The 26,274-nt window shown below is 45.9% G+C and overlaps 1 protein-coding gene across 2 annotated transcripts in view; it reads left to right on the forward strand.

The window, feature by feature from the left end:
• BBS7 (Bardet-Biedl syndrome 7) overlaps positions 1-26,274 on the forward strand; it is a 368,412-nt gene that overhangs the window by 75,623 nt on the left and 266,515 nt on the right. For both annotated transcript variants that reach the window (XM_085641566.1, XM_085641567.1), the window contains exon 4: positions 4,797-4,972. In XM_085641566.1, coding sequence (XP_085497692.1) covers positions 4,797-4,972 — 176 coding nt within the window. The remainder of the gene's footprint in view (positions 1-4,796; positions 4,973-26,274) is intronic.

Here is a 26,274-nt window from a genome sequence, read left to right on the forward strand (position 1 = left end):
GGTAAAATTGTTATACATTCTGTACACGTGTTCAGTCATCATTAGAATTGTGCCCTTATTTCTGATACTAGCACAGCAATACAACATTTACAAAACCCACACTGTTGTACTCCGGGGCTTAGGCATTCTAAACTGAGCAGGTCACTTAAACCAAATGTCATGGGTGAAATCATGCTGTTTGTGTGTACAGATAACAACCCGCCCCACTATTCACATGACATTTCTCCCTAAATGTACCTGACACATGAGAGCAGGCAATAGCATGTTGAGTGCTAGCTTAGCTATTCCTAGCTAAGTGGTTTCAGTTATTTTATTTTGTTACATACCTTGAATTAACTGACAATTGCTGTGTTCTGTGCTTGTCAAGTTTACTCTGACGCTGTTCTGGGAAGCTAGAGAAAGGGGCTAGTAAGACTGCAAAATAGTGAGAATGAGCAAGAGAACTTGAGCCACTTAAAGCATTAATGTACTTTTTACAATAGATGACAGTCTCGCTTAATATCCTCTGTTACTGCATTTGTCATGGTGCTAGAAATTAGTCTTCTTTTAACCCGAAGCTGGCTGCTAGATCTTATGTTTTTGGTGTCTTTTTTGATGTCACTGCTACTTGTCAGTGACAAATGAAGCCACTATTTTTGGTTCAACTGAGTAGATTTTTCGAGTCTGTGACTTCTGATTTGCAAGCTGTGTAGTAATAACATGAAGTAGCAATTTAACTTTTAAATCATTATCTATGTTATGTGCATTTTGTACACTGTATCCATTGAGGGTAGCCTGGCACTGAGCAGGTTTGTGTGTCTGGCTCTGCCTGTGTTAGACTGGTTAATTAAAATGCCAGGTCTTCAGCTTCTTGTGGAAGTCAAGAAGAAAGGAGAAGGCTCTAATGAGGAGTGGGAGGTGGTACCAAGCTTTGGCAGCTTTGCAAGAGAACTCCTGTCCACCTGCTCTGGTTCTCTGTATGAGTGGGATTTGTGCGAGTAGGAGTCCTGCGGAGCAGAGGTGTCTGGGAGGTTGATGGAAGGAAATGTGATAGTTCAGGTTATGTGGTGCCTTGAACGTGTGTGTGAGGAATTTGAAATTAATTAATTTGTGTATTGGGAGTCAGTGGAGTGCCCTGAGGTCTGGTGTGAAGGTTGAGGATGAGTCTGGATGCCGAATACTAGATGGTTTGTAGTCTTCTAGTGAGTTGCTTTGTTATCACGGCGTCGAGGGTGTTCACGCACCCGTACTTGCTGATGACTGGGGCATGAGTGACAGTTTTTCTAGTGTTGCTTCAGAGCCATTTGAAGATCTTCCTCAGCCTCTTCAGGATGTGGAAGCAGTGTTCAGTGACCGCATCTACTTGTGCGGTCATGTCCAGTTTGTTGTCGATGATTATTCTGAGGTTACAGGCATGGGTGCTGGGTGTCGGTCCGAGTTTGTCCCGCCACCAGTTGGAGTCCCATAGTGAGGTGTTCTTACCACAGATCCCTACTTATTTCTTGTCGGTGTTGAGCTTGAGACAGTTCTCTTTCATCCAGTTAGCAACTTCAGTCATGCAGGCAGTGAACTTGTTTTGTGTGTTGGGGTAAATTATTAGTTGCGTGTGGTCGGCATCGAAGAGGAGGTTGATGTGTGCACGGATGACGTTGGACAGAGTGATCATGTATGCGTTGAAGAGTGTAGGACTGAGCGACGAACCTTAAAGCACTCCATAGATGTGTTTATGGGCTTCCTCCTAGCCAGGCTGACTGCTTGTTTTCTTTCTGTTAATAAGGAGCTGTTCTAACCGAGAGCGGATCTTTGGATGCTAATCTTGTACAGGCGTCTGATGAGGATGGGGTGTGAGACCATGCCAAATACTCCAGAGAGGCTCGGGAGAATGAGGGCTGCTGTGTCTCTTCTGTCAAGGATCATGCAAATGTTGTCTGTAGCTATGATGAGTGCTGTTTCTGTACTGTGGTAAAGGCCTGAATCTGGACTGTGTGGCGTCGAGGACCTGGAGGAAGTTGTTTTATTATTTTCTCAAAGACATTTGCCAGGTATGGAAAGAGGGAATTGGTCTGTTGTTGGAAAGCGTGACTGTGTCAGTGGATGGTTTCTTGAGCAAGAGCATAATGGAGGCATGTTTCCAGGTGTCCGGGAATGTGGCTGAGTTATGTTATGTTATGTTAATTTGGATTTGTTAAGCGCTTAATACCAAAAAGGTCTCTAAGCGCCTTGGAAGAAGAGTAACGTAGACTCATAGCAGACCACTGAACGATAGTGTTAAGCCCAGGCTTCTGTAAACAAGATGGTTTTCAGTTGTTTCCTAAAAGGGAGAAGACGGTCTTCAGCTCGAAGTTGGTTGGGAAGCTTGTTCCAAAGAGTGGGAATAATGGAGGAGAAGGCTCTGCCACCTTTGGAAACATAGTTGAAACTGGGACAATAAAGCAGACTTCCTGTGGAGGACCTGAGTGCACGCCCTGGCACATACTTTGTGAGGCGCTGTTTGATATACGTGGGGGCTTGGCCATAAATTGCTTTATGGGCGATGCACAGGCCCTTAAATTTGACCCTTTGTTTCATAGAGAGCCAATGGAGGCGTTGAAGAAGAGTCGAGGCTCGAGTGTGTCGTGGTAATTTAAAAATTAGCCTAGCCGCGTCGTTCATTGCTATCTGTAGTTTTTTTACCAAGCAGTCAGGGAGTCCAATAGACAAGGAGTTTGCATAGTCGAGACGGGCCAGAATGATGGCAGATACGATAGTTCTCATGGTGGAGAATGAAAGAATAGGGGAGAGCCTCCTTAGTAGACGAAGAAGTCCCACACATGTACCAAAGACCGTGGAAACTTGATTGGCTAGGGTGAGTTTGTCGTCTATTTTAATGCCCAGGCTTTTGACCACCGGGATCGGGACAGGGGCCTCACCCAGCTCCTGGGGCCAGTACCGTGAATTCCATGGATTATGGTCGTCTGACATTGCCAGGACTTCGGTTTTGTCCGGGTTAATTTTAAGTGAATTGGCCGTCATCCAATTGACCGTAAAACTTAAAATTTCTTTTACCCTGGATTGTGCCTGGGGAGAGTTCTCAATGTGGAGGATGAGCTGAGTGTCATCTGCATAGTTGTAAATCTGGCAGTCCATAGCCGACAGAGCCTTGATTAAAGGGCTAAGATAAATGTTGAACAAAAGGGGTGAGAGTGCGGAACCTTGCGGGACTCCACAGGTAATCGGGCCTTTCTCCGAGACCCAGTCACCCATCTGGATTCTTTGGGTACGATCCGTCAAAAAGGAAGTGACCCATTGTAAGACGGATCCCCCCAGTCCCCATGAACGTAGTCTCTCTAGAAGAGTAGCGTGGTTGACCGTGTCGAACGCAGCCGACAGGTCGAGAAGGACAAGCGCGCAAGGCCTCTTATTGTCAACCTTTAATCTAATGTCGTCGAGGACAGATAGCATTACCAGTTCGGTGCTATGGTGAGCGCGGAAGCCTGCTTGCCTGTCCCCCAAAAGATGGTGATCTTCAAGGAACCTGGAGAGATTTTGCAGCACATGTTGTTCAAGTATTTTGGTCAGAAAGGGAAGTTGGGAGATGGGGCGGTAATTCTTCATATTAGATATATCCGCACCAGGTTTTTTAAGGAGAGGAGTGATTCTAGCTTCCTTGAAGCAGCTAGGAACCTTCCCTACACGTAGGGAGGCGTTAAGGAGAGCCAGTGTCGTGCTCGATTTCTGGGAGTGCAAGATTGAAGATGCTGGGCGGACAAGGGTCGGCTGGAGAGCCAGATTTAGTCTTTTTGGCCAGCCCACGAAGGGCGTCCATGTCGAGGAGTGAGAAGGAGGAGAGTGAATCGGCCAAAATGACTTGTGAGTCATCCACTAATTTGGGTGAGGATGTGTTGGTAGAGTTGTCGATCTCCGTCAGAATATCCTGAATTTTCTTTGTGAAGTATATGAGGAAATTATTACATTGTTCCTTACTAGGTGGAATGGTCTGAGATGGTTTTTGACTGAGTTCTTTCAGGATTCTGAACGTTTCTCGTTGTTTATTGGGGGCGGACAGTATTCTGTTTTCATAGAAAACTGCCTTGCTACGCAGCAGCGCTTTTTTATATAAGGCAAGTTCTTTTCTGTACTCAGCTAGAGCCATAGGATTGTAATTCTTTCGCCAGAGTCGTTCATGCTGGCGTAGACCTCGTTTAGAAGTCCTTAGTTCTTCTGTAAACCACGGGGCCACTTTGCCTTTAGTGCAAATTTTAATTTTCTTTTCCGGGGCCACTGTATTGATTGCTGCACAGAGTCGATCGGAAAAGGCGGCGGCCCTACCATCTAAATCGTCCTCACATTCTGAGTTGATGAAGGCTTTAAAGATTGGTGTTAATGTTTTGCGGATTGGTAGGAGTCCTTTGGTAAAGTCTTTGGTGAGGGCATGGGTCAGATTGGGCACCTGAGTAGATGGTCTTCATGTTAGCAGTAATGTTGATGGTGGTGACGACAGGCCACTAGGCGAGGGTTCATTCTTTGGCCATGCTGGGAAGTTGAGTTGCAACAGTGACCAGGTCCAATTGAGGGTCAAAGATGCTGTATATGGAGGAGTTTGTGCTACAGAAGAAAGCAAAGAGCTTGTTGAAAAGGTCTTGTGATGGGGTGATGTTGCTGGAGGTACTTAATTCTAATGAAGGGTGATACTTATCTACATGCCCTAATAATTATGTGCTTTCCTGGCTCTAGACAACCTTAGTATTTAGTGTTTTGTATATGATATTGATTTTCCTTTACTGGAACTGTTCTTTCTTGTTATACTTAGTGTTTTTTTTCTTTTTTGCTTTTGGCAGCCAGTTTTCAAGACATTACCTGGACAGAGAATATCAAGACTCGACCTAGGAGGAGCCATTGGGACATCACAAGAGAAGATTTTTGTGGCAACTGGATCTGAGGTTAAAGGTTTCACCAAAAGAGGAAAGCAGTTCCTGTCCTTTGAAACTAATCTCACTGAAAGCATCAAGGCTATGTATGCACCTATAAAAAATGTTGAACATTTATTTTACTCGTCTTGCCCTTTCAATGTCATGTGATTATACCTTTCATATATCTCTCATACAGAGAATTCTAATAATCCTAGGTACTCAAGGATACAGGTGTCTTTGCTGTAAGGACAACAACACATTAAGATAATGGGAACAATTTGAACACAATAGCTATGAGAGTACTTGGGGGTGGGGGCAAGAGGAAGCCATTTAATATGACTAGTATGGTTTGGACCCACTAATGGGACCCAGTCAGTATCCAAATCAATAGTGGTATTCAGAGCTTCTTTAGCTTGTCCATTAAACCATGTAATCATCTTCCATACAAACTACATTGTTTCCCAAGAATCTCAGGGAGGGTTTTCCAGTGCAGTCTTTCTTCACTGTAGTAGACCACCCGACTCCTGAATACTTGCAATATTGACATTTGAAACTTCCAGAAGACTCTCTAATCCTTCCTTTAAGGAGCTACAACACCCCTGTCAAGCTCCTTGTATGCCATTAAGTAGAAAAGAGTCTGCTTGTGGCGTGACGCTGGGTGACACAAGCACGTCATTAAGGAATAGCATTATCTTATATTTAATTTACTAAATCAGACTTACAGTTTTGGTGTGTAAAAATAGATCTTGATACTATTTATGCTTATTGTTCATCCTGTTCTAAGGCATGTGTTATTTCACCATTCCACCAATTAAAGTTTTCCTATACGGACTAAAAGTTTTTTCCACCAGTCAGGAAAACCTAACCTCTTAAGAAATTGCATATTATTCTTTTTAAATTAAATGATTCCTCTTTAGAACCAGTGCATAGAAGACATCAGCAACCTCTATTCTTGTGGCCTTAGCTTCAGCCAGGAAGGCGAATGAGCTTCAAATTCACTTCACTGATTAACTTTAAAATGTTTTCTATATTGCTTAGTTGATCTCTGATGAAATCCTGATACTTAAGGAAATCTATTGCAGCAAGATGAAATAATTAGATTATACTAGAGTAGGAGAACAACCAGGTTTTTAAGCCTTTACTGAATTCTACATTGCTTGTTTTAAGAACGACGTAATATACGCAGGGAGTTCCAGATCTGCTCCCCATTTTCAAAGAACACATTTTAGGATTTTTCTACAGATGTGTTGAGGCAGATAGAAGATAAGGGGTAGGACAATTTTTGCCAAAACAAGTTTAAATAAAAATATAGCTGAATCTGTGAATTATCAAATGTTGATAATCAATACAAAGATATTTGAAAGCAGTTTTGACTACAATAGGCAGTCAGTGAAAAACAGCAAGAATATCCGAAATGAATATTGCAGCTGCACATTGGTCAATTTGAAGTCTGTTTAAGGAACATTTAAGGAAACTTGGGTTGACTGAATTGCCATAATCCAGTCTTGATATTACTAGAACTTAAACCACAAGTTTACATAGATTTGCAGTTGCAGCTGAAAGGTCAGAGTAGTCCGAAGTATAGCTGGAGGGGCAATAACGGGCGCTACCAGTCCTAATACCACGGGGAAGGAGTATTTAAATAACTGTTTTTTCAAACTTTAACTTTAATAAATTGGACCTCATCCAAGTCACAGTTGCTGATAAACACTGAAAGTGATTCCTGCATAAGTTTTGATCTCAAGCCACACCAATAGCTGTGTGTCATTGCTGTAACAAAAGCACTTTAAACACGTCTGAAGTTGTTGCTGAAGTGCAAACAAATATATTACAGAGAGTGGAACATATTCGGGAGCTCTGAGAGACACCACAGTCTGATTGTAAAGGAGTAATTGACACAGCTATGATCGTCCTGTGAAGAAGGAATTCACAGGACTGAATGGATGACCTTGCTAAAAGTTACATACTGGTCGAATAGGATGAGGGTGTTCACCGCCATTTAAACGGAGTCTAATGTCATGTAAAGCAGTCACCAACTACAATTATGTCCTATGGCAGGGACAGGGCGAAGGCCCACATAAGCAGGTTCCAGAAGGACAAGCAATTCTACAAAATGAGAAATTTCATAATTAGCTACACTGTCAAGAATCTTTTATTACTGGGTGAGCAATGATAAAGGGTGAATACTCGCTGGGATTGAAGGATCTGAATTGGATCAATATCTTTATTCCAGGCATCGAGCACTGCTGACGTCAATGAAAAATTACAAAGTTCAGTGATTCCGCATATTGCAACACATGCAACAAGTTTCAAGATCTTAACTGGGGAATAATCTGCAAGAGAGCCCACGTTAATGTCAGATAGTTACTGTGTTGTACAAGCTGGGGGGAGCACTGAAAATTATCCACAAAGTGAGAGAGAGAAAGAAATAATGAAAATAATCATTAGCCTCCCCCCACCGGTTCAGTGGAGGCTATTGAACTTGGGAAAATATATTTAAAAATGTTAAATTCACTTTTCAGTTTTCTGAAAGAAATAATCTCACACATTGTGATAGAGTTCTTGTAAAGCAAGCAAACAATACTGGACACAAGTAGGACTAGAGAGGCCTTTAACAATTGAAAGACCGTAGACATGATTTTTTGCTTCTGAAAAAGTTTATTCTGTAGGATCGTTTTAGAAATTTTCAGCAGAGATTTATAACAATTTTTACATCATTGAAGGACGCTGTTGTCCATGTGGTATCAGTTTACTTGTTTGTTCTTCTTGTAATTGATCACTATACTCTTGTGTATTTGGTCAAGAGCATCTACTGGTGGGGAGATATTGGTAGCACTGCAATATCCAGTGAGGGAGCGATTCACTTACTAAAATTCAGATTGCTGGTATTAGCATCCCTTTCAAGTGCTTTTTGGACATTATGTCAGAGTTACTGTGAGCATGGGGCCTAAAATCCTGGAACTCTGTTGATAGTACATTTGGTAGTTGGTTTTAGTCTCTTACTAAAAGAGCCAATAAAAAGAAGAGGGCCGTATGATCTACTCCTATAAAAAAAAAGGTAAACTCACTAGTTAGTTTTCAGCTCTGAAGAGGTGCGAAGAAGATCAAGAGTATGATCTGCCTTGTGAGTGATCTCTGTGATTAGCTGATTGAGATTATGAGCACTCCAACTGATCACAAGATTTTGAAAGGTGGGATTTGCCAGCATATATTTTAAATCCCTCAGAAGTAAGATCTTGGATGCTTATTAGATAAAAGATGCAAGGATGGACTGTAAGTGGGAGAAGCACCCGTGGACTAGATAAACGTGTGCAGATAACTGAACATTGTGGGTTTTTCTAATGTTCAAAAGCCTGTGTTCAGGCCGATTGACATCCAAGGATTGTAGCAGAGTAACTTTAATATTTCTTTATATTTCATGGCAGCCCCTCGTCCCATTTTTCTCCCTAATCTTTAAAATACATTTTGTGACAACGACCAAAAAGCTTAGTCCGGAGGATTTTTGCAACTATGTTTCTGCAATAACCGCATGATCCAAAGAGTTATCTTAAATAGTATCTTTAATTTATAGCTGAGTTTGTGTTGTCCAAAAACATGTAATTACTAAAGATAATGACTGCTTAATGACTTTGATGGGACACAACTGGAAAGAATGGGTGGCTCAATATATGTCTGGGGCTTGGTCTGAGCATGACAAACCAGGCACTGCTTCTAACCCGTGTGCATGGCCGAATGGATTGGAAATTAAGTGCATTTTTGAAAAAAACTATGAAATGCACTGGAATAAAACTGCGTTAAAAACGGAGTTATGATTTTTCCTCAAACCCACAAAACCACTGTAATTCACCAGTTATGGTTACCAAGAAATGCCATACCTCGCGCCACCTGCCATGCTCAAAATACCAACTTTTTAAAAAACAAAGCAAAAAGCAATCAAGAGAGCAGCATAACTGGTGGCACGAATTATGGTGTGTGTTTTGTGCATTGCAAACCATAACTATAACCATAAGTGGGTTTATGTATTTGAGCCAGAAAAGGAACTCATTTTTTACTGTTTTTCAATATGTATGTGTATGTGTATGTATATATATGTGAGTATATATATGTGAGTGTGTGTGTGTGTCATGTGATCAAGGCTCCCTGGAGCCGAAACGCGTAATGCTGCTAGTGCTGGTCCGAATTAAATAAAACAAGAAATCTGCATTCACTTACGGTCCGTTCTCCTGTTTTTTCAAAAGGGTTTGAAGAGAAGTTGGAGTTATGCCGAGATATACATATATATATATTCACTGAAAAAAACATAGGTTTCACACATGTTATAGTTAGCTGGACATTTCACTCGTAAAAAACCATTGAAATTGCCCCGTTATAGTTAGTTCAGCTAACTATAACTCGCGCGTCCGCAATCCACTGCTGATGACGTCACATATTACATCACTGTATTCACTAAGATACTGTTAACAAGTCAGTTATACAATTAATTTTACAAAAAAAAACATCCATTTAGACACTTATTTACCCATTTATTCTTCCATTAACCTTTAGATATACATATATAAAAAATATTTATTTTTCAGAAAGACACATATTCACTGGATGATGTCATCCGTGATGTCATCAGTGATGTCATTTGAGATGTCATCAGTGATGTCATGAGTGATGTCACTGACCATGTCATGAGTGATGTAATATGTGACGTCATCAGCAGTGGAGTTATAGTTAGCTGAACTAACTATAACGGGGGAATTTCAATGGTTTTTTACGAGTGAAATGTCCAGCTAACTATAACAAGTGTGAACCCTATGGTTTTTTCAGTGAATTTGCAAGGTTTTTTAAATGCTAATTCCTAATTATAACGTGTGTGAAACCTATGGTTTTTTTAGTGAATTTGTAAGGTTTTTTTAAATGCTAATTTATGTATGTATTATTATATTTTTTATATATTTATTTTACAATAAACTACCTATGTATATAGTTATGGATTGACTGTATCCTGTAATATGAAATGGCTCAGCTCTTTTTTTTTTTTATTTGGATAAAGTTGAACAGCATAGTTAATATCTTCTATAAACGTATAAACAGTTTAAAATGTTTTTTGTTTTTTTTAAGGGTTTTTCACCGTGCGCGCACCCCTCGATTTAAGAAAAAAAAAATGTTTTTTTCACCCTTCGGGGTCCTTCAGGGACCCCCTGACAAAGGCTAGGGGGTCAGGAACTCTCTACCCTGCCCCCTTTTCACGTTCTCCACCTTTCTTTTTCACTGCGACACACAAAATGGCGTCCGACACTTCCTGATTTCGACCGATTCGAATGTTGACTGACATCTAACCACCAATCAGAATTACGCTCGTGCACATTTGGATATAGATATTTATGTACTTTTAACTGCAATTTTCTCAGGAACTACTGAACAGATTGACATCATATATTCAAAAGGCACATGCCTGACCTGAGGACTTCCTCTTTGCCAAATTTCAAGTAATTCTGTTCAGCCGTTCGGGCTGTACCTTCGACTAAAGGTCCTATGGAAAAATGCATGGGGAAAACGCGTTTTGGGACCCCCCTTTTTTCTCAGCCCCCGCTTGACGAATCACCCCGAGACTTTCAGGGTAGGAGCTGAGCGGAGCGCCCCATGAGTTTTGAAAATGTCGCGAGGATTCGTCAACCGGCGCCAAAGTTATTCAAAATAGAATTTTCAGATTTCCTATGGGAACTCGGTCCTAACTATAACTATCTACTGGCGACCGCCAGTAGATAATATATATGTATATTAATATATTATGTGTATATGTGTAAATATCACTTAAAAAACCAAAGGGTACATGGACTTTGTAGTCAGAAAATAGAAAAACAAAGGTTACAGGGACATAAGGTACCACAATATTTAAATAAGTATTCTTTGTGCACTACTAATGAGCTGTAGCGGCTGGCAGGAAATGAGGGGGGCGGGGAAAGAGGGATGACGGGGGGTACAAATTAGTAAAATAAAAAAAATACCACTTACCTCGTCCAACGGCCGTGTCTCTCCTCGGCTTCTCCTGAACCAGGAAGCACCCAGGCTCCCCATAGCCAATCACAGCGCTGCAATGCAGTGTTGTGATTGGCTCCCATAAACTAGTCACAACGCTGCAAGGCAGTGTTGTGGTTGGTCTGAGCGCTGTGGATCGGCGCTCAGATGGGGACTGGGGGCCTGGCCATGTTCCTCAGCAGACTGTGTAATGCAGCCTGGTGGGGAACATGCAAAGTGTGCATGATGACTGTTTGGCAGGCCAGGATGGCCGGCTAAGCAGTCATGCTCACTTGGAATGTGCAAACCACTCCTCCCCCTGTGCCTCCAGCCCTGCCCCGCCCTAACCCAGCCCCGAACCTTCGAAAAATTAAATGATAATAACTACGTTATTATCATTTTATATTTTCTTGCTCAAAAAGCAAAGAGCAGTGGGGCGACGCTTCACCGCCTTAGCAGAGGAGCTGCCTCTGCTAATGAGTATCCCTTTTTTAGGTCGAGTCTAGAGTCGGCGCGCATGTACGGCTCTGAGAGACTTGTTGTGGTGGAGTACAGAGTAGAGGCCCTGCCCACTCTCCGCACATGTTTGTCATTGGCTTGTGTCTTTGTCCTTCATAAATGCAGGCTTGATTGGGTATTAGGCTTGTTAGTTCCGCCTCAGTACCTCCTTGTCTTCATCAGTAACCTCCCATGGCGACTGGCCCTTTTACTTCGGTTGTTACATGGTGCTTGTTATTAAAGTGAGTAAGCACTATTTACTTTATTGTGTTTCTTATACAGCAGGCAGGAGATGTGCTGCTTCAGGAACCGCTTGTGTTTTATTAAGCAGCACGGCCGCCCGCTTTCTCCTAAACACAGGCGCCCGCTTTCAATCACATCTGTCCTTCACTAGTCACAACCTTCGCCCCTGAAAAACACCCCTCCCCCTTTATAGTCTCCCTTCCCCGAGGTTTGCTTCCTTCCTTCCCGAACGAGATTACACAAGCTTACACAAGCGCGCCAGTTCTGCCAAAAACAGAATGCAGTGACAGGAATTTAAAGTGATTTGTTTCTTTGCTGCAGGCTGCCGCGCTGCCAAAAGTGCGTACCTCTCGGTCCCGAGTCCTCACTCCAGCGTGCAAGGTTCGTGGAGCACCTCAGTCTCTGGCGGAGCTGACACTCCCACCCTTGCAGGGGAGTAACTTTATATCCGCAGGGGTAGCTGAGAGCCACGCAGGCGTGCTAGTGCTGTGTGGAGCTCACAGGCAAGACAACTAATTAGAAAGGGAACCCACATATATACTGTCTTCCTCTCCCAACTGGGTCTGCCAAGACTGTAGCATGTTCATGCAGACCGCTTTTCACCCTGAATTACCTGCGTTATGCTTCGTAACAAGTGTTAGCTACTCATGCCCTAGAAAGTAATAGACCTAGAAAAGGCACAAGTAAAACGGGAAGAGAACGAGGTAAGGATTCTCTGGTGACGCACAACGATGCAACAGTCATAGTACAAAGTGTTGTGTGTAGAGATATTACAGTGTCCTGTTTATGTCTTTCTGTGCGTTCTATTGCTTAACATTTTTTGTTATGCACGCTCCAGATTTGCCTCCTGTGCGGTGAAAATATGCAACCTGTGTGGCCGCCCAGAGACGCATCTTACAGAGAACTGTAGTCGCAGGCCATCTTAGACTTTACATACGCTATTGCTGTGGGTCCCTTAATTCAGTCCGTCGTGGAAGGTAGAGCACTTTAGCTTCGGGTGTAGCAGGCTTAGCATTAGTTCTGTGGTAAACATTCCAACTGCAGATGGTGTTTGAGGGTTTTAGCTTCCTGATCCACGCACGTGTATAACGGCTGCAAATGACCTTGTCTGGGTCAGAAGTTTTCTTGTTTTAAAAGGGACTCCGCAAGATCAGCAGCCATTTTTGAATGGTTGCACCTTATTTTAATGGTATTGCCATTGTATACACTTGAGGTCAGTCTGGTTAGGTAGCCATATGGAAACATGCCCATTATGGACACACTGGTTGGGGGGTACATTATGCCACAGTGGGCCTGTTCTGGCACTTCTTTGACTAGGGGAGAAAGCAAACTATTTCCGCAGACTTAGCTTTCACGTCTACCTCAGGGCTAGGACCAGCGTGGTTAGTAAGGGTTTATAGGATCCTGTGCGCACTTGTTTTCTGTTGTCTCTAAAATGTTTAGTTCATATGCACACGCTGTGACGGTCACTTTTACGATCTTGAATACCGCATGCAAAGTTTAATGCTTGGCTGCCCGTTCCCTGCGCTGTCGGATTCGAAGTCCACGTGCTATTAAGGGAGTCCATTTTCCTCTTAATCGCTGTTTGTTTACAGCCTTCAAAGCAATATGGTTTCTGTTGTTGTCGCTCTCTATTACATTAATGTTTGCGATAAGGAATTGGAGGTGCCATCTGAGTAGGTAGCTGCTGCAAGCAAGTGCTCTGCTGACCACTCGGCACATGTGAGCGGGTTCAATAGTTTAATACTTTCTGCTGTTCGCTAAGTTTTACCTTTTTCCATCTGCAGATACACTAGTAAACAGTTTGCCCCTTGTGTTGCTGTTGGCGCCAGCGCACATTACAGGGTAGAATGGGCATGGTCTTTGTGAATAAGTTTTAACGTAGCATTCCTGGCTTTGCCCAGACGGGTGGCTAATGATATTAAGTGCATATGGTATTATTTCAATGCCGCTTCCACTTTTGAAGTAGGCCCATACAATGAGGTTTGGTTTGCCAGTGACTGCTGTATGTTCTGTTGCATGCGTGGCATCCTTGAGTGAGCAAGTAATGCATTTGTAGTGTTATGCATAATGTAGTGCTCTAACATAGGTATTTTAAACTCTTAAACGATCCCAAACCACCCCTGCCACCCACCATGGTCTTGCTGCTCCATCCCAGGGCCCACCTAATTGAAAGGCTAAGGAGCAGCAGGGCGTCATTTGCAAAATATTTTAAACTGTGCACTTTGGTTGATACACTTTCCATTCTGTGCTTCAAACAAACATGTATTCCTGAATCAGACTGCATGACCCAGTGTTGTAATTGTATAGCTGTTCAATCCCTGGTGGCACAGCACCTCGGAAAGTGTGTTGCATGGCTAAACACTTACAAGGTCCCAAAGGCGAGACTTATTGGCTGTGCCAATTCTTGTTTAACATAGTTTATGTGAGCCGCTGTGTGAGTGGGTGTCTGAGTGACTGTACAGGTGTGTGAGGGGGTTGTATGGGTGTATAAGTGGGTGTCTGACTGTGGGTGGTTTAGTGGCTGTTTTGGTGAGTTAGTGGGTGTGTCAATGGCTATACAGGTGGGTGAGTGAGTGGTTGTGCCACTGACTATATGGGTGAGTGAGTGTGTGTCTGAATGGCTGTATGAGTGAGGTACTGGGTGTGTAAGTGGCTGTATGGGTGAGTAACTGTTTGAGTAAGTGTTTGGTTAAGTGAGTAGGTGTGAGAGTGGCTGTATGTGTGAGTGAGTGAGTGGCTGTGTGAGTGGTTGTATGGATGTGTGAATGGGTATGTAAACAATTTTGTGGGTGTGCGAGTGGTTGTATGGGTGAGTGAGTGCCTCTGTTGACAGGCTGTATGGGTGAGTGAGTTTGTGAGTTGCTGTATAGGTGAACAACTGGGTGTGTCAGTAGTTGTATGGGTTAGTGTGTGGCCGTGTGAGTGGCTGTATGGGTGAGTGACTGGTTTTATGATTAGGCTCAATGAGTGAGTGAGCGAGCGGCTCTGTAGATATGTGAGTGGTTGTGCAAGTACTTGTATGGGTCTTTGAATGGGTATGTGTGTGGTTGTTTGGGTTTGTGAGTGGGCATATACGAGGTTGTATGGGGTAGGAGCGGGTGTGCGAGTAGTTCTGAAAATTATTCCATCAGTGATGTAATCAGTAATGTAATTTTAGATGTCATCCGTGATGTTGTCAGAGAAGTCACTGACCATGTCATAAGTGATGTAATATGTGAGGTCATAAGCAGTGCATTGCAGGGGCATAAGTTATAGTTAGCTCGGGTAGCTATAACGGCTGAATTTCACTGGTTTTGTACGAGTGAAATCTGAGCCCAACTATAACGTTCCTATAAAATTTTTCTTTTCAGTGGATTTCTTTTTTTTTTTTTTTTTTTTTTTAAAAACCTTTATTTGTGCATAGTAAAAGAACAAATATGGGCCTACAACCATCAGGCCGGCCACAATACGGTTGAGCACAGAGACAAACAATACATCCCCTGTGCGTCAAGGTCAAGATTAGCAACGATTCAGGATTCATACACTGGAGGGACCCTTGACACCGGGGGAAGGAGAAGTGAAGGTTAATTTTAAGGTTTTCAAAAAAAAAAAAATGTTATCGGGGAAAAAAGTCAGTAAAGGATAGAAACAAGGAGATTCGAGTCCGCAAGTCGGCTTCATACACTGGAGAGCAGCAGCATCATTAAAACAGTCATAGAAAATCTCATACAGTAAGGCGATGCAATTAGATAACAGGATCATCACAGTAGTAAATACGCACCCCCTAAAAGCCGCCCCCACTCAATCCACCCCACACCCGGACCCCGAATCGAAACAAGTATAGCGCAGAGACATGAAAGAAAGAGGCCCATAGAACTAAAAAAGAAACAGTAAATTACCCCCCCACCCTACACCAATGCGGAGGCTATGGCCTACCCCCCCCCCAGCATAGTGCCTGTCGCCCAATGAACCCGAAATATAGACGAGAGAGAAAGTAGGAATAGAGTAAAGAAACTAAGAGAAGAAAGAAGAAAGGAGGCGGGGAGGAGCCCACGTATCCTCAGGAGCGCCCGACACCACCGGCCAACCAAGCCTCCACACACTGAAACCCCACCACACCCAAAGGCGGTCGTGGGAAGACAGCATGTAACACCACGGAAATGAAGGCAGACAGATCGCGACGAGTGCGCACAACATAAGTAGACAATTCCAGTCCCAGTCCAGCCCGGCCGTGAAGCCATGATGATAGAGAGTAATCTAGCCCTGGCCCGATCGCGGGCGTACGATTAGACCCGCCCCCTCGTGAATGCCCCGCATCCCGAACAGACAAAGACAATATGGCCACTTGGGAGAAGATGGAGAAGTAGAGTCACAAAATGGCCGCCGATCATCTATTGAGGTCCCCTTGCACACCATATAAAATCCAGACCTGGCTTGTAAAGTACATGAGTTCCACATAAAAGGAGTCGTAGGCCACCGTGAACAGTTCCTCGAGGTCGCCAGGTGTAGTTCAGCTGGAAACTCCTGCGGGCACGGTGAGGCAGGCCACAACAAAGCAGGCAGCAATGACCGGGGAAACAAAGTATCTGCCATTGAGCAGGAGAGCGATTGATCCTGAGCGCCGGGAAAGCCAAATGCAGACACCAGTGTAGCACCGTTATACCCAGTCGTTGCTTCCCCGCAGGAGGACCACAGCACTGGCAGACTCACGTCTTGTTGATCACAAACGGGGCGCTCACGGCCCGCAGCAGACAGTGTAGAGTCGAACCGCTCACTCAGCGTTTGCAAGCCGACACACAATTGCAGACGAAAGTCCCGCAGGGCAGCCAGAACGGAGCCGTATGTCAGCGGAAGCTGCGTCCCCCCCAACGGCAGCAATCCGGGACGGCACTGGGGAGCTGGAGTCCGGTAGAGGGAGGGCGAAGCGGGCAGCGGGCGAGACCGGAGCATCACCCCCCAGCAGCGAGCAGGCAATCAGCGCCATGTTTTACCGTTGAACGGTACCGTGGCCAGGGGGGGGATCGTGACAAGGAGGCAATTCCCAACAGGTCTGCGCCGCAACAGGTGAAAGCCAGCAGTCTCTTCCCCTCCCTCAGGCTCTCTTTGCAGCCGACTAGACCATAGAAGAAGGGGGTCTGCAGCCTTCTACAGCGTGGTCCACAGAGCGGGGTAGGAGACCCGCCACACCGGGGCTTACCCTCTGGCTCCAGCCCATCAGATGCAGGGTACAGGAGGTGTCCGGGCGTCTCTCTCCCGGCTCTTCTGGCGACCGTGCGTGGCGTGAGGCGGGATCGGGACCTCGGGCTCAGATTTGCACCAGCGGGTCCGGTGACTGCAACGATTCCAGGGGGCCGGCCGAGGCCACAGTAGAGCAAGGGTCCAGGGCGGGGAACAAAGGCACCAAAAACTCCGGCATCCGGGCGGGCTAAGACTTCGGGAAAGCGGCGGCGCAGTCAGCGCGTCGTCGCACGCGTTGCACCTCGAAAATCGGCAAGGATAGGATTCAGGATGATAGTCCGAGGCCAAGGGCCGACGGAGCCGGGCGCTCAAGCGACTGCTCCGGTCGCCATCTTGGCTCCTCCCTTCAGTGGATTTCTAAAACAAATTTACATTCTATTTCCCTACTATAACGTCACTGTAACCTTTGGTTTTTTTAAGTGAATTTGTAAGTTTTTAAAAGTTTTTTTTCCTAACTGTAACCACTAACCTTTGATGCGGAGTGAGTGCACGAGTGTCTTAGTGGGTGTATGAGTAGGTTTGTAGGTGGGTGTGAGAGAGTATGAGTGGGGCGTTAAGTGGGTATATGAGTGTCTGAGTGGGTATGTGAGTGGGTGTGTGAGTCTCTGATAGGGTGGATGGTAAACTCTGCTCCACCGGCAGAGTTTTCCCACTCTGCGGTCCTCTTAGAATGCGGAGCTTCGCAAAAACTCTGCCAACTGCTGGCAGAGCAGAGTTTCACAGCACGCTCACCCCTAGACTTCATCCCTCAAGCGTAGTGTGCCAGGAGGCACGTTTGCAGAGTGGTTTAAAAAAGGGTTGGGTTGACAAGGTCTGAGCAATCCCTCTGTTAAGGGACTTACTTGCGGCAACAATAAGGGTTCTTGGCACCGAACGACCGTCACCAGCCAAGGGGACTTAATCTCCCAACCAATAGTGCATCTGGAGGCCATTTGCAGTGGTTGAGAAATGGGGTGGGGCCTCCAACGAGGTCTGAGCAATCCTGCTGTGGGGGACTTACTTGTGGCAACAATAGGGGTTTTTGGTCCCAACAACCCTCAGCAGCCAAGGGGACTTCATGCCCCAACCAGCAGTGCACCAACAGTCGCATTTGCATAGTGGATGAGAACAGGGTGGACAGGGTGGAGGCCTTACGACGAGGTCTGAGCTATCCCGCTGTGGAGGACTTACTTGTGGCAGAAATAGCGGTTCTTGGCCCCTCAACGACCCTCAGCAGCCAAGGGGACTTCATCCACTAACCAGCAGTGCGCCAGGAGGTGCATTTGCAGAGTTGTTAAGAAAGGGGGCGAGGCCTCTGACGAGGTCTGAGAAATCCGGCTGTGGGGGACTTACTTGTGGCAGCAATAGGGGTTCTTGGCCCCAAAGGCCCTCAGCAGGCAAGGGGAAGTCATCCTCCAATGAGTAGTGCACCAGGAGGCACACATGCAGAGTGGTTGAGAAAGGGGACGGGGCCTCAGACGAGGTCTGGCAGTCCCGCGGTGGGGAACTTACTTGTGGCAACAATAGGGGTTGTTGGCCCCGAGCGACACTCAGCAGCCAAGGGGATTTCCTCCCCCAACCACTAGTGCACCAGGATGCACATTTGCAGATTGGTTGAGAAAGGGGGCAGGTCCTTCTTTTTTCTTTTTTTTAAAGTGATTTTTGGTCCTGTTGAGGTCACAGGGGGTGACCCCACCACCACACCTAGGGCATCAGGGTATTCCTACCCTTCCCACTTTTCTTCAATTTGTTTTTTGTAGGACTTGACTGAAGCAGAGTCCCAAGATGGCTGCCTACACTTCCTGGTTGAAGTGTTGGCAGCCAATCGGATCTCACCATGAGATCTGTGCTTTTGCTCCACCAATTATTCTTATTTGCTTTACCTTACATTTCCCAACAACTACTGAATGGATTTACACCGGATAACTCAAAGCACGATCTGCGAACCAAAATCTACCTTCCTGTCAAATTTGGTGTATTTCCGTCCAGCGGTTTGGGCTGTAGTCGTGTTCAAAACTCCGATGGGGAATTAACATGGGAAATCTTTTTTTCTTTTTTATCCCCCCCCCCTTTTTATTGCCCCCCGCTTGACAGATCACCCCTAAACTATCCATGCACAAGAAGACCTACTATGACACTTTTTTTGAAAACTTTGTGAAGATTCGTCAAACGGCATCCAAGATACAAGTCAAAAAACGCTTTTTCTATAGAAACATGGTCCTAACTATAACTACCTACTAGCAACTGCCAGTAGGTAATATATTACCTAGTGGCAATTGCCACTAGTTAGTTATAGTTAGGTCTGCTTTTCCATAGAAAGAGCATTTTTCGGTTTGCTGTTTGCTAATAACGTTGGCCCGTTTGCCATATTGTCACAAAACCTTCCAAAAACAAGAATCTGGATGGTTGGGCTAGCAAGAGTTTCAGACTCGCGGTAGCGCAAATTAAAAATAGACTGTTCTGATTGGCTCAGGGAGCATTATTTTCCTTGGGCCATGTTGCTTCCATGTGAGTCAGACTCCCACGAGCACTCTGATTGGCTGCCAGAAACATGAGAATAATGTTGCTTGCAGCCATTACAGGATGTGGGGACTTAGTCCCCTGTCCTGAAGTTAAAAAACAAATAATAATATAAGGGGGCAGGGAAGGTATACCCTGACCCACTAGGCCCCATGGGGGGACTCAGAGGCACCCCCCTCTCACCTCAGTCCAAAATGCAAAAACAGACAAAAAATGCTATGATCCCGCAACACTTGTGGGAGCAAAAAAGTTTTAGATAACTATAAATCCTGGGGAGGGCACCTCTAGGGGTGTTTTATAAAGGGGAGTGTGGCCGCGGCCCCCCTTCCGCATGCCCTCAGAGCCCACCCCGGGTCCAAAATTAGCTTATATGTGAAGGTGCCCCCGTGCCTGCAGAGACCCCAGAGAGCTCCCCCTGTACCCAAATTTGCTTATATTGGGAGAGGGGCGTATCGGCCCCCCTCCCCGTGCCTCCAGAGGCCCCGGGGAGCCCACCCCCTGGGACGAATTTAAACAAAATGGGGAGGGGGTTGTGCGGACCCCCCACTCAGAGCCTCAAAAAGCCCCAGGGAGCCCACCCCCTGGGCCCATTCCTTTAAGGGAAGGGGGCCGTGTGTTGTGTGCAGATTGAACACTGTGTGCAGGATAGGTTACCCTTTCATCTGTGGTTGTTAGTCAACATGAACATGGCTACCCATAAAATATATAGTGTAGGGTTAATGTTGCAAATAACACAATCTTGCTTTACCTATGGTGGTTGTATGCATGATAGCAGTAAAAATGCTTCATATTCTTCAGCGATATTTTGCACTCACTTTCATAGCTCTGATGGTATACCCGTTTTAGAGCAATGCATACAAAAGTAGTTTGGATGAGGTCATCAGTGATGTCATTTGATATGTCATCAGTGATGTCATAAATTGTCATAGAACATGTCATGAGTCATGTCATATGTGAGGTCATGAGCAGTACATGGCAGGGGCTGCTGACTATAACTGGTAAATATCTGTGTGTTTTTTAAATTCAAAACGTTAATGTTGTTACTGACAAATTCACCTCACTATTACGTTACTTTAACCTTTGGCTTTTTCAGTAAATTTATAGTTTAAAAAAAAAAACAGAACCGAATCTTTTATCACACCTAACTATAATGTTACTTAAACCTGTAACATCCCAATCTACTGTATGACATGCCACTACACTATTCACCACACCACTCCACAACACTCTGTTCTACTGTATGTCCTTGACTGTATGCCTCTCCACTCTACGCCTCTCCACTCTAGGCCTCTCCACTCTTCGTCCCTCCTCTCTACATATATCCACTCTACATCTCACCTCTCTACATCTCTCCACTCTACGTCTCTCCACTCTACGTCTCTCCACTCTACGTCTCTCCACTCTACGTCTCTCCACTCTACGTCTCTCCACTCTACGTCGCTCCACTCTACGTCGCTCCACTCTACGTCGCTCCACTCTACGTCGCTCCACTCTACGGCACTCCTCTGTATGCCACTCTACTCCACTCTATGTGACTCCCCAACTCACATGTACCTTTCTCAACACACGCTCCCTATGCAAGCATTCTGCTGAATTATGTGACCTCATCGCCACCCTTTCACCTGACATAGTCTTCCTCACTGAGACCTGGCTCAACCCCACATCCACCCCAGATATTGCCACAGCGATCCCCAGTGGACATAAAATCACTTTCCAGGACCGCACCAACAAGCCGGGAGGAGGAACAGCCATCATCCACAGAGACCGTACAGTGTTCCACCACCCCCATGCAATATCTCAACTTCAAGCTCCACACGGATGACAAGACAACCATAAGAGGGACCGTCTCATACCGACCCCCAGGCCCGCGCTCCAGCTTCTGCAACACCATCGCAGACTGCATTGCGCCCTTAGCCTTAGACTCCAAGGACTACGTAAAAGATGTTTTTGTATGCTGAGCTTTGGATGTTGTTCAGATGTGTTACTAGCCCGCCAGGAAAGGCTTGATGACCATAATATTGAGATAGGACCAATTTTGCTTTCAGAACTTTCAGCTTAGGTTTAGCCGTTGGGCTTAGCAGAGGACTGTTAAGGTGATTTAGACTATGAACAACTCCTGCACCCTTTGTTTTGAATTGCTTCAGGTGTGCCATTGGTTATGCTCCTTCTTTGAACCCAACACCTAAATAGTTCTGGTTTTAAACTGTGGTTATTTGCGGCTCCCCGAGCCGCCAGTGAGCATTTTTTTTGTGTGGGTACATTCCAAAGATGATGATTTTTGTCTTGCCCTGGATTACCTCGAGTGTTTTGGCCTTGTTGTACATATGAAGTGCGTTGAGAGCTCTCTGCAGTGTTTGATTTGCTCAAGCGCTCCGTCCATCATCCCCTTTGGTATCGCTTTGTTCGCCCTAAGTTGGCAGGGTATGCCCAGACGTGGGTCCCTTGCTCACTTTACCACTGGGTTCAAGATAACCTGGCTGACGAGGGTTATGAACCCGAAACCGGTCCTAGGAAGCTTGTTTCCGGTCCAGGGAAGGCATGGCTTGGCAGTTCGGGCTGGACTGTTCACATGAGGCACAGGGTCAGACTGATTTGCATATGGCCATGTCTGAACTGGGGTGGCAGAGTGGGCTAAAGAACAGTGATGGATCAAACCCAGATCTGTTGACTGGGTGTGAGTGTTTGATTGGTTCTGATGCTCCGTCCATCACCACCCCCTTTTGTACCGCTTTGTTCGCCATAAGTTGGCAGGGTATGCTCAGACGCGAGTCCCTTGCTCACTTTGCCACTGGATTCAAGCAAGCCTGGCTGAAGATGGCTGAAATGCCAGAAACCGGTCCTAGGAAGCTTGTTTCCGGTCCAGGGAAGGCATGGCTGTTCGGGCTGGACTGTTCCCTTGAGGCACAGGGTCAGACTGATTTGCATATGGCCATGTCTGAACTGGGGTGGCAGAGTGGGCTAAAGAACGGTGATAGATCAAACCCAGATCTGTTGACTGGGTGTGAGTGTTTGATTGGTTCTGATGCTCCGTCCATCACCACCCCCTTTTGTACCGCTTTGTTCGTCATAAGTTGGCAGGGTATGCTCCGACGTGAGTCCCTCGCTCACTTTGCCACTGGATTCAAGCAAGCCTGGCTGAAGACGGCTGAAATGCCAGACACCGGTTCTAGGAAGCTTGTTTCCGGTCCAGGGAAGGCATGGCTTGGCAGTTCGGGCTGGACTGTTCCCATGAGGCACAGGGTCAGACTGATTTGCATATGGCCATGTCTGAACTGGGGTGGCAGAGTGGGCTAAAGAACGGTGATGGATCAAACCCAGATTTGTTGACTGGGTGTGAGTGTTTGATTGGTTCTGATGCTCCGTCCATCACTACCCCCCTTTTGTACCGCTTTGTTCGCCATAAGTTGGCAGGGTATGCTCAGACGTGAGTCCCTCGCTCACTTTGCCACTGGATTCAAGCAAGCCTGGCCGAAGACGGCTGAAATGCCAGAAACCGGTCCCCAGGAAGCTTGTTTCCGGTCCAGGGAAGGCATGGCTTGGCAGTTCGGGCTGGACTGTTCCCATGAGACACAGTGTCAGACTGATTTGCATATGGCCATGTCTGAACTGGGGTGGCAGAGTGGGCTAAAGAACGGTGTTGGATCAAACCCAGATCTGTTGACTGGGTGTGAGTGTTTGATTGGTTCTGATGCTCCGTCCATCACCACCCCCTTTTGTACCTCCAAATCTAATAGGGCAATAAGTCGGTTGTTGGCAGGGTTTGAGCAATCTTCCTTTTTATGAATGGGAAATAGGATAGACCTCCTCCATGAGTCAGGAATCAAGCAAGATTTAAGAGCGGAGTCAGTATCCTGGCACAGTAGTCTTGCCCTGATTTGAATACTGCTGCTAGAAGGCCGTGGAGCCCGGGAGCTCCATCGCTCCTCATTTTCCTTAATTGCTGTTATAACGGAGGCTTCAGTGAGAGAGGAAGGATGACTGGGCTGGGGAGTCTGATACTAAATCTGTCTGGTTGGAATATGATTTGTTCTCATGTTTATCTGTATATAATTTCTTTACATAAATGATCCACTTCCTTTCTGCCACTCTGTTTTTCTTTGTCTTGGAGAAGTTATTGCGGCTATTTAGATGCTTCCAAAAGAGGGAATGGTCCCTCTTTTCTAGTATAGTGAATATCTCTAGCCACTATTCCTTGACTATCTTGTTTCTTTAATACCAGACGATCTGCCAGTGCACCGCTCTGGGTTAGATGGCCACTAGGGCTGGTGCGTGTTTCTCTCCTTGTTTGTTGGGCGCTAGAGCTGTTTGAAGAGTACGCTTGCTTGTGGCCAGTTCCTTGGTAGTTATTTGGTAGACAGGCGGTCGAGTGGCGAGACATTTTCTGGGAGCCAACCCAGGTCCTCCACACAGGGTTGTGCGAAGATCGGCGAGTAATTCATCCCAATGTCTAGTAGAGATGGTGTATTGGGTTGCACATTGGCGGACAGTTTTGATGAAATCCAATTGTTCAGCTTTCCACCAGAGTTGTCTTTCCATTTAATTCTCGGGGAGGACTTTGTGACGGTCTTCTCCATTTGGTTCGTCCAAGAAGAGTAGCTGAGGCGATTCCTTAATGGTGAGTTGCAGAATCACTCGCAAGGGACTATGGTCACTATCTGTCCGGTCGTCCACCTCAAAAGTGCTCAGTTTGGGAGTCAGGTGCTCACTAATATAGATGTAATCAATAGTTAATATATTCCTAAATGTTGGAAGAATGGCACGTTGCGGTTCACTTGCTTCTTTTAAAGATTGCGCGAAGGCTAACTTGTAGCTGTTAAGGAGGCTCTGAAACAGGGCACCCTCAGTCATTGGATCACTTGTTGGATTTTTTGGCCCAGGCCCCTGGTGTTCATGTTTAGGGGATTTATAAAGCGTATGGCTGCCAAAGGGCTTCCCAGCTCTGCAGAGAGGAGGAAAAGAGATAGGAAGGAGAAATCATGGGAACAATAAAGACTTGAGTTTTTTCCTGAAACTACGTTTGTCTTTCAGCAGTCTCAGTTCCATGGTCATTGAGTTCCAGAGTTTTGTGACAAAGTTAGAAAAGGATCTTCCTCCCCATCTAGATCTCTTTATCCTTAGTGTGTTCATAAGGAAGTTGGACGAGGACCTGAGGGACCTATTGGGGACATATAGGGAGACGAGGGACTTTAGCAAAGCTGGACCCTTACACTACATGGCTTTATGATCCAGGCAAAGGGGTTTAAACCAGACCCTGTATTTATTAGGTAGCCAATGCAGCTTTTTCTAAGAAGTTCTCACTGACTCCTGTCTTGGTATCTTCAGGAGTATCCTGGCCACAGCCTTTTGGACAACCTGCAGCCTGTCGACCACGTATTTTAGGGGCCCCCAGATACAAGGAGTTACCGTAGTCCAATCGTGAGACCACTAGAACCTGGATCACCATTCTTCGAGACGGTTCTGGGATGAGGTCAATGATCCTATGGATCATACGTAGAATACCGAAGCAGGTTGCTGACAGTTTATTTGCCTAGGTTTCCATCGGAAAGTTGTGGTCTAGCCACATCTCCAGGTTCTTTATGGAGGGTTTAGGAGCAGGGGTTGCACCCCAGTGTTCAGGCCAGCTAATCCTGGCCCATCCTGGTGTTAGTCTCCCACAATACCTGGAACATGAGTGTGGTATTTAACAACTCTTCGATTGCAATGCATAGGTTGTTTAGGGCCTGCATTTTTTTGTTTTTTTTGTTTGCTGTCCTTTGTTGACATAGCAGTTTATAAGCAGCAGAGGGAGTGAAGTGAGGTTGCATTTTAGGCCTTAAAGCGCAGGGCTTGAAGTGTGTGTAGGTTGGTGTTTATTACAGTGACCTCAATTTGTGGGTCAAATTTCATGTAAACTGAAACCTCCTGCTGGGCAGGATACCATGGTGAAGTTTCCAAGATTCTTAATATGGGAGAGTCAGTTTTACATTGTTTAGCAGTATTGACTATGAACATATTTTCTGATTTCTGTTTTTATTTTCATATCAAGGACATAATGATACATTGGTGTTTTCAGTCAAATGTATTATGTTATAGTTAATCTGATAGCGAAGTCAAGCCGCAGATTCCTTTACTCCGAATATCCCCAAGCGTCAAAATGGTTCCGGAACACTTTCCGCAGCAGCACCTCTGCGCGGCGGAGGCAGCGCCGCACGGCTCTGCCCTGACGTCATCCACGGACGTGACGTCAGCGGAGCCATATATGCCCCTCCCGGCGCACTGACGTCAGTTTTCTCCTTTTCCGCGACCCAACGCGGACCCTGGAAAACCAGCAGTTCCTTGGCCTGGTGTCGCCTCGGTGTCGCCAGAACAGTGTGCAATGCCTTCGGGTTTTAAGGCTTGCAAAGCCTGTGCGCATCAGATGTCTGGCACTGACCAGCATCTCATCTGTTTGTGGTGCCTCGGCATGCACCACGACTCCAAAGAGTGTGACACCTGCCAGAGGATGAAGCCCAAATCCCTCAGAGAGCGCCGTATGAAACTGCTGGCTGCACGGCTGTCCGGTCCAGCACTTTCGCGTCATTCCCGCGAATGTCGTTTGAGGCCAGGTAAGCAAAAGCAGCAAGCACGGAGGTCCTCCTCCCATTCGCATACTGCTGGCGCCCGCTCCTCTCGCTCTGTGCCAGGTAAGGGCGCCCGGCAGTCGCTTTCTCCATACCCTCCCTTTCCGGGGGTTGGAGCGACGCATGCCCAAATGGAGGCTTATTCTATTGCACTCCAGTCGTACTTTGGATCCCCACCTCTCCCTGGAGCGGCTTCAGGTCCCAAACAGGTGGAGGGCACTCATGTCGGGTCCATGCCGGCAGATTCTTCCTCGGCGCCAGCTTTGTGCATCGACTCCGGTTCCGGAGATACGACGGGTCACGGCCCAGTGGGTCCTCCCAGTCGCCCGTCCAGCCCACCC

This window comes from Triturus cristatus, chromosome 2_2, assembly GCF_964204655.1.
Source record: "Triturus cristatus chromosome 2_2, aTriCri1.1, whole genome shotgun sequence".
In the NCBI taxonomy this organism is placed as follows: domain Eukaryota; kingdom Metazoa; phylum Chordata; class Amphibia; order Caudata; family Salamandridae; genus Triturus; species Triturus cristatus.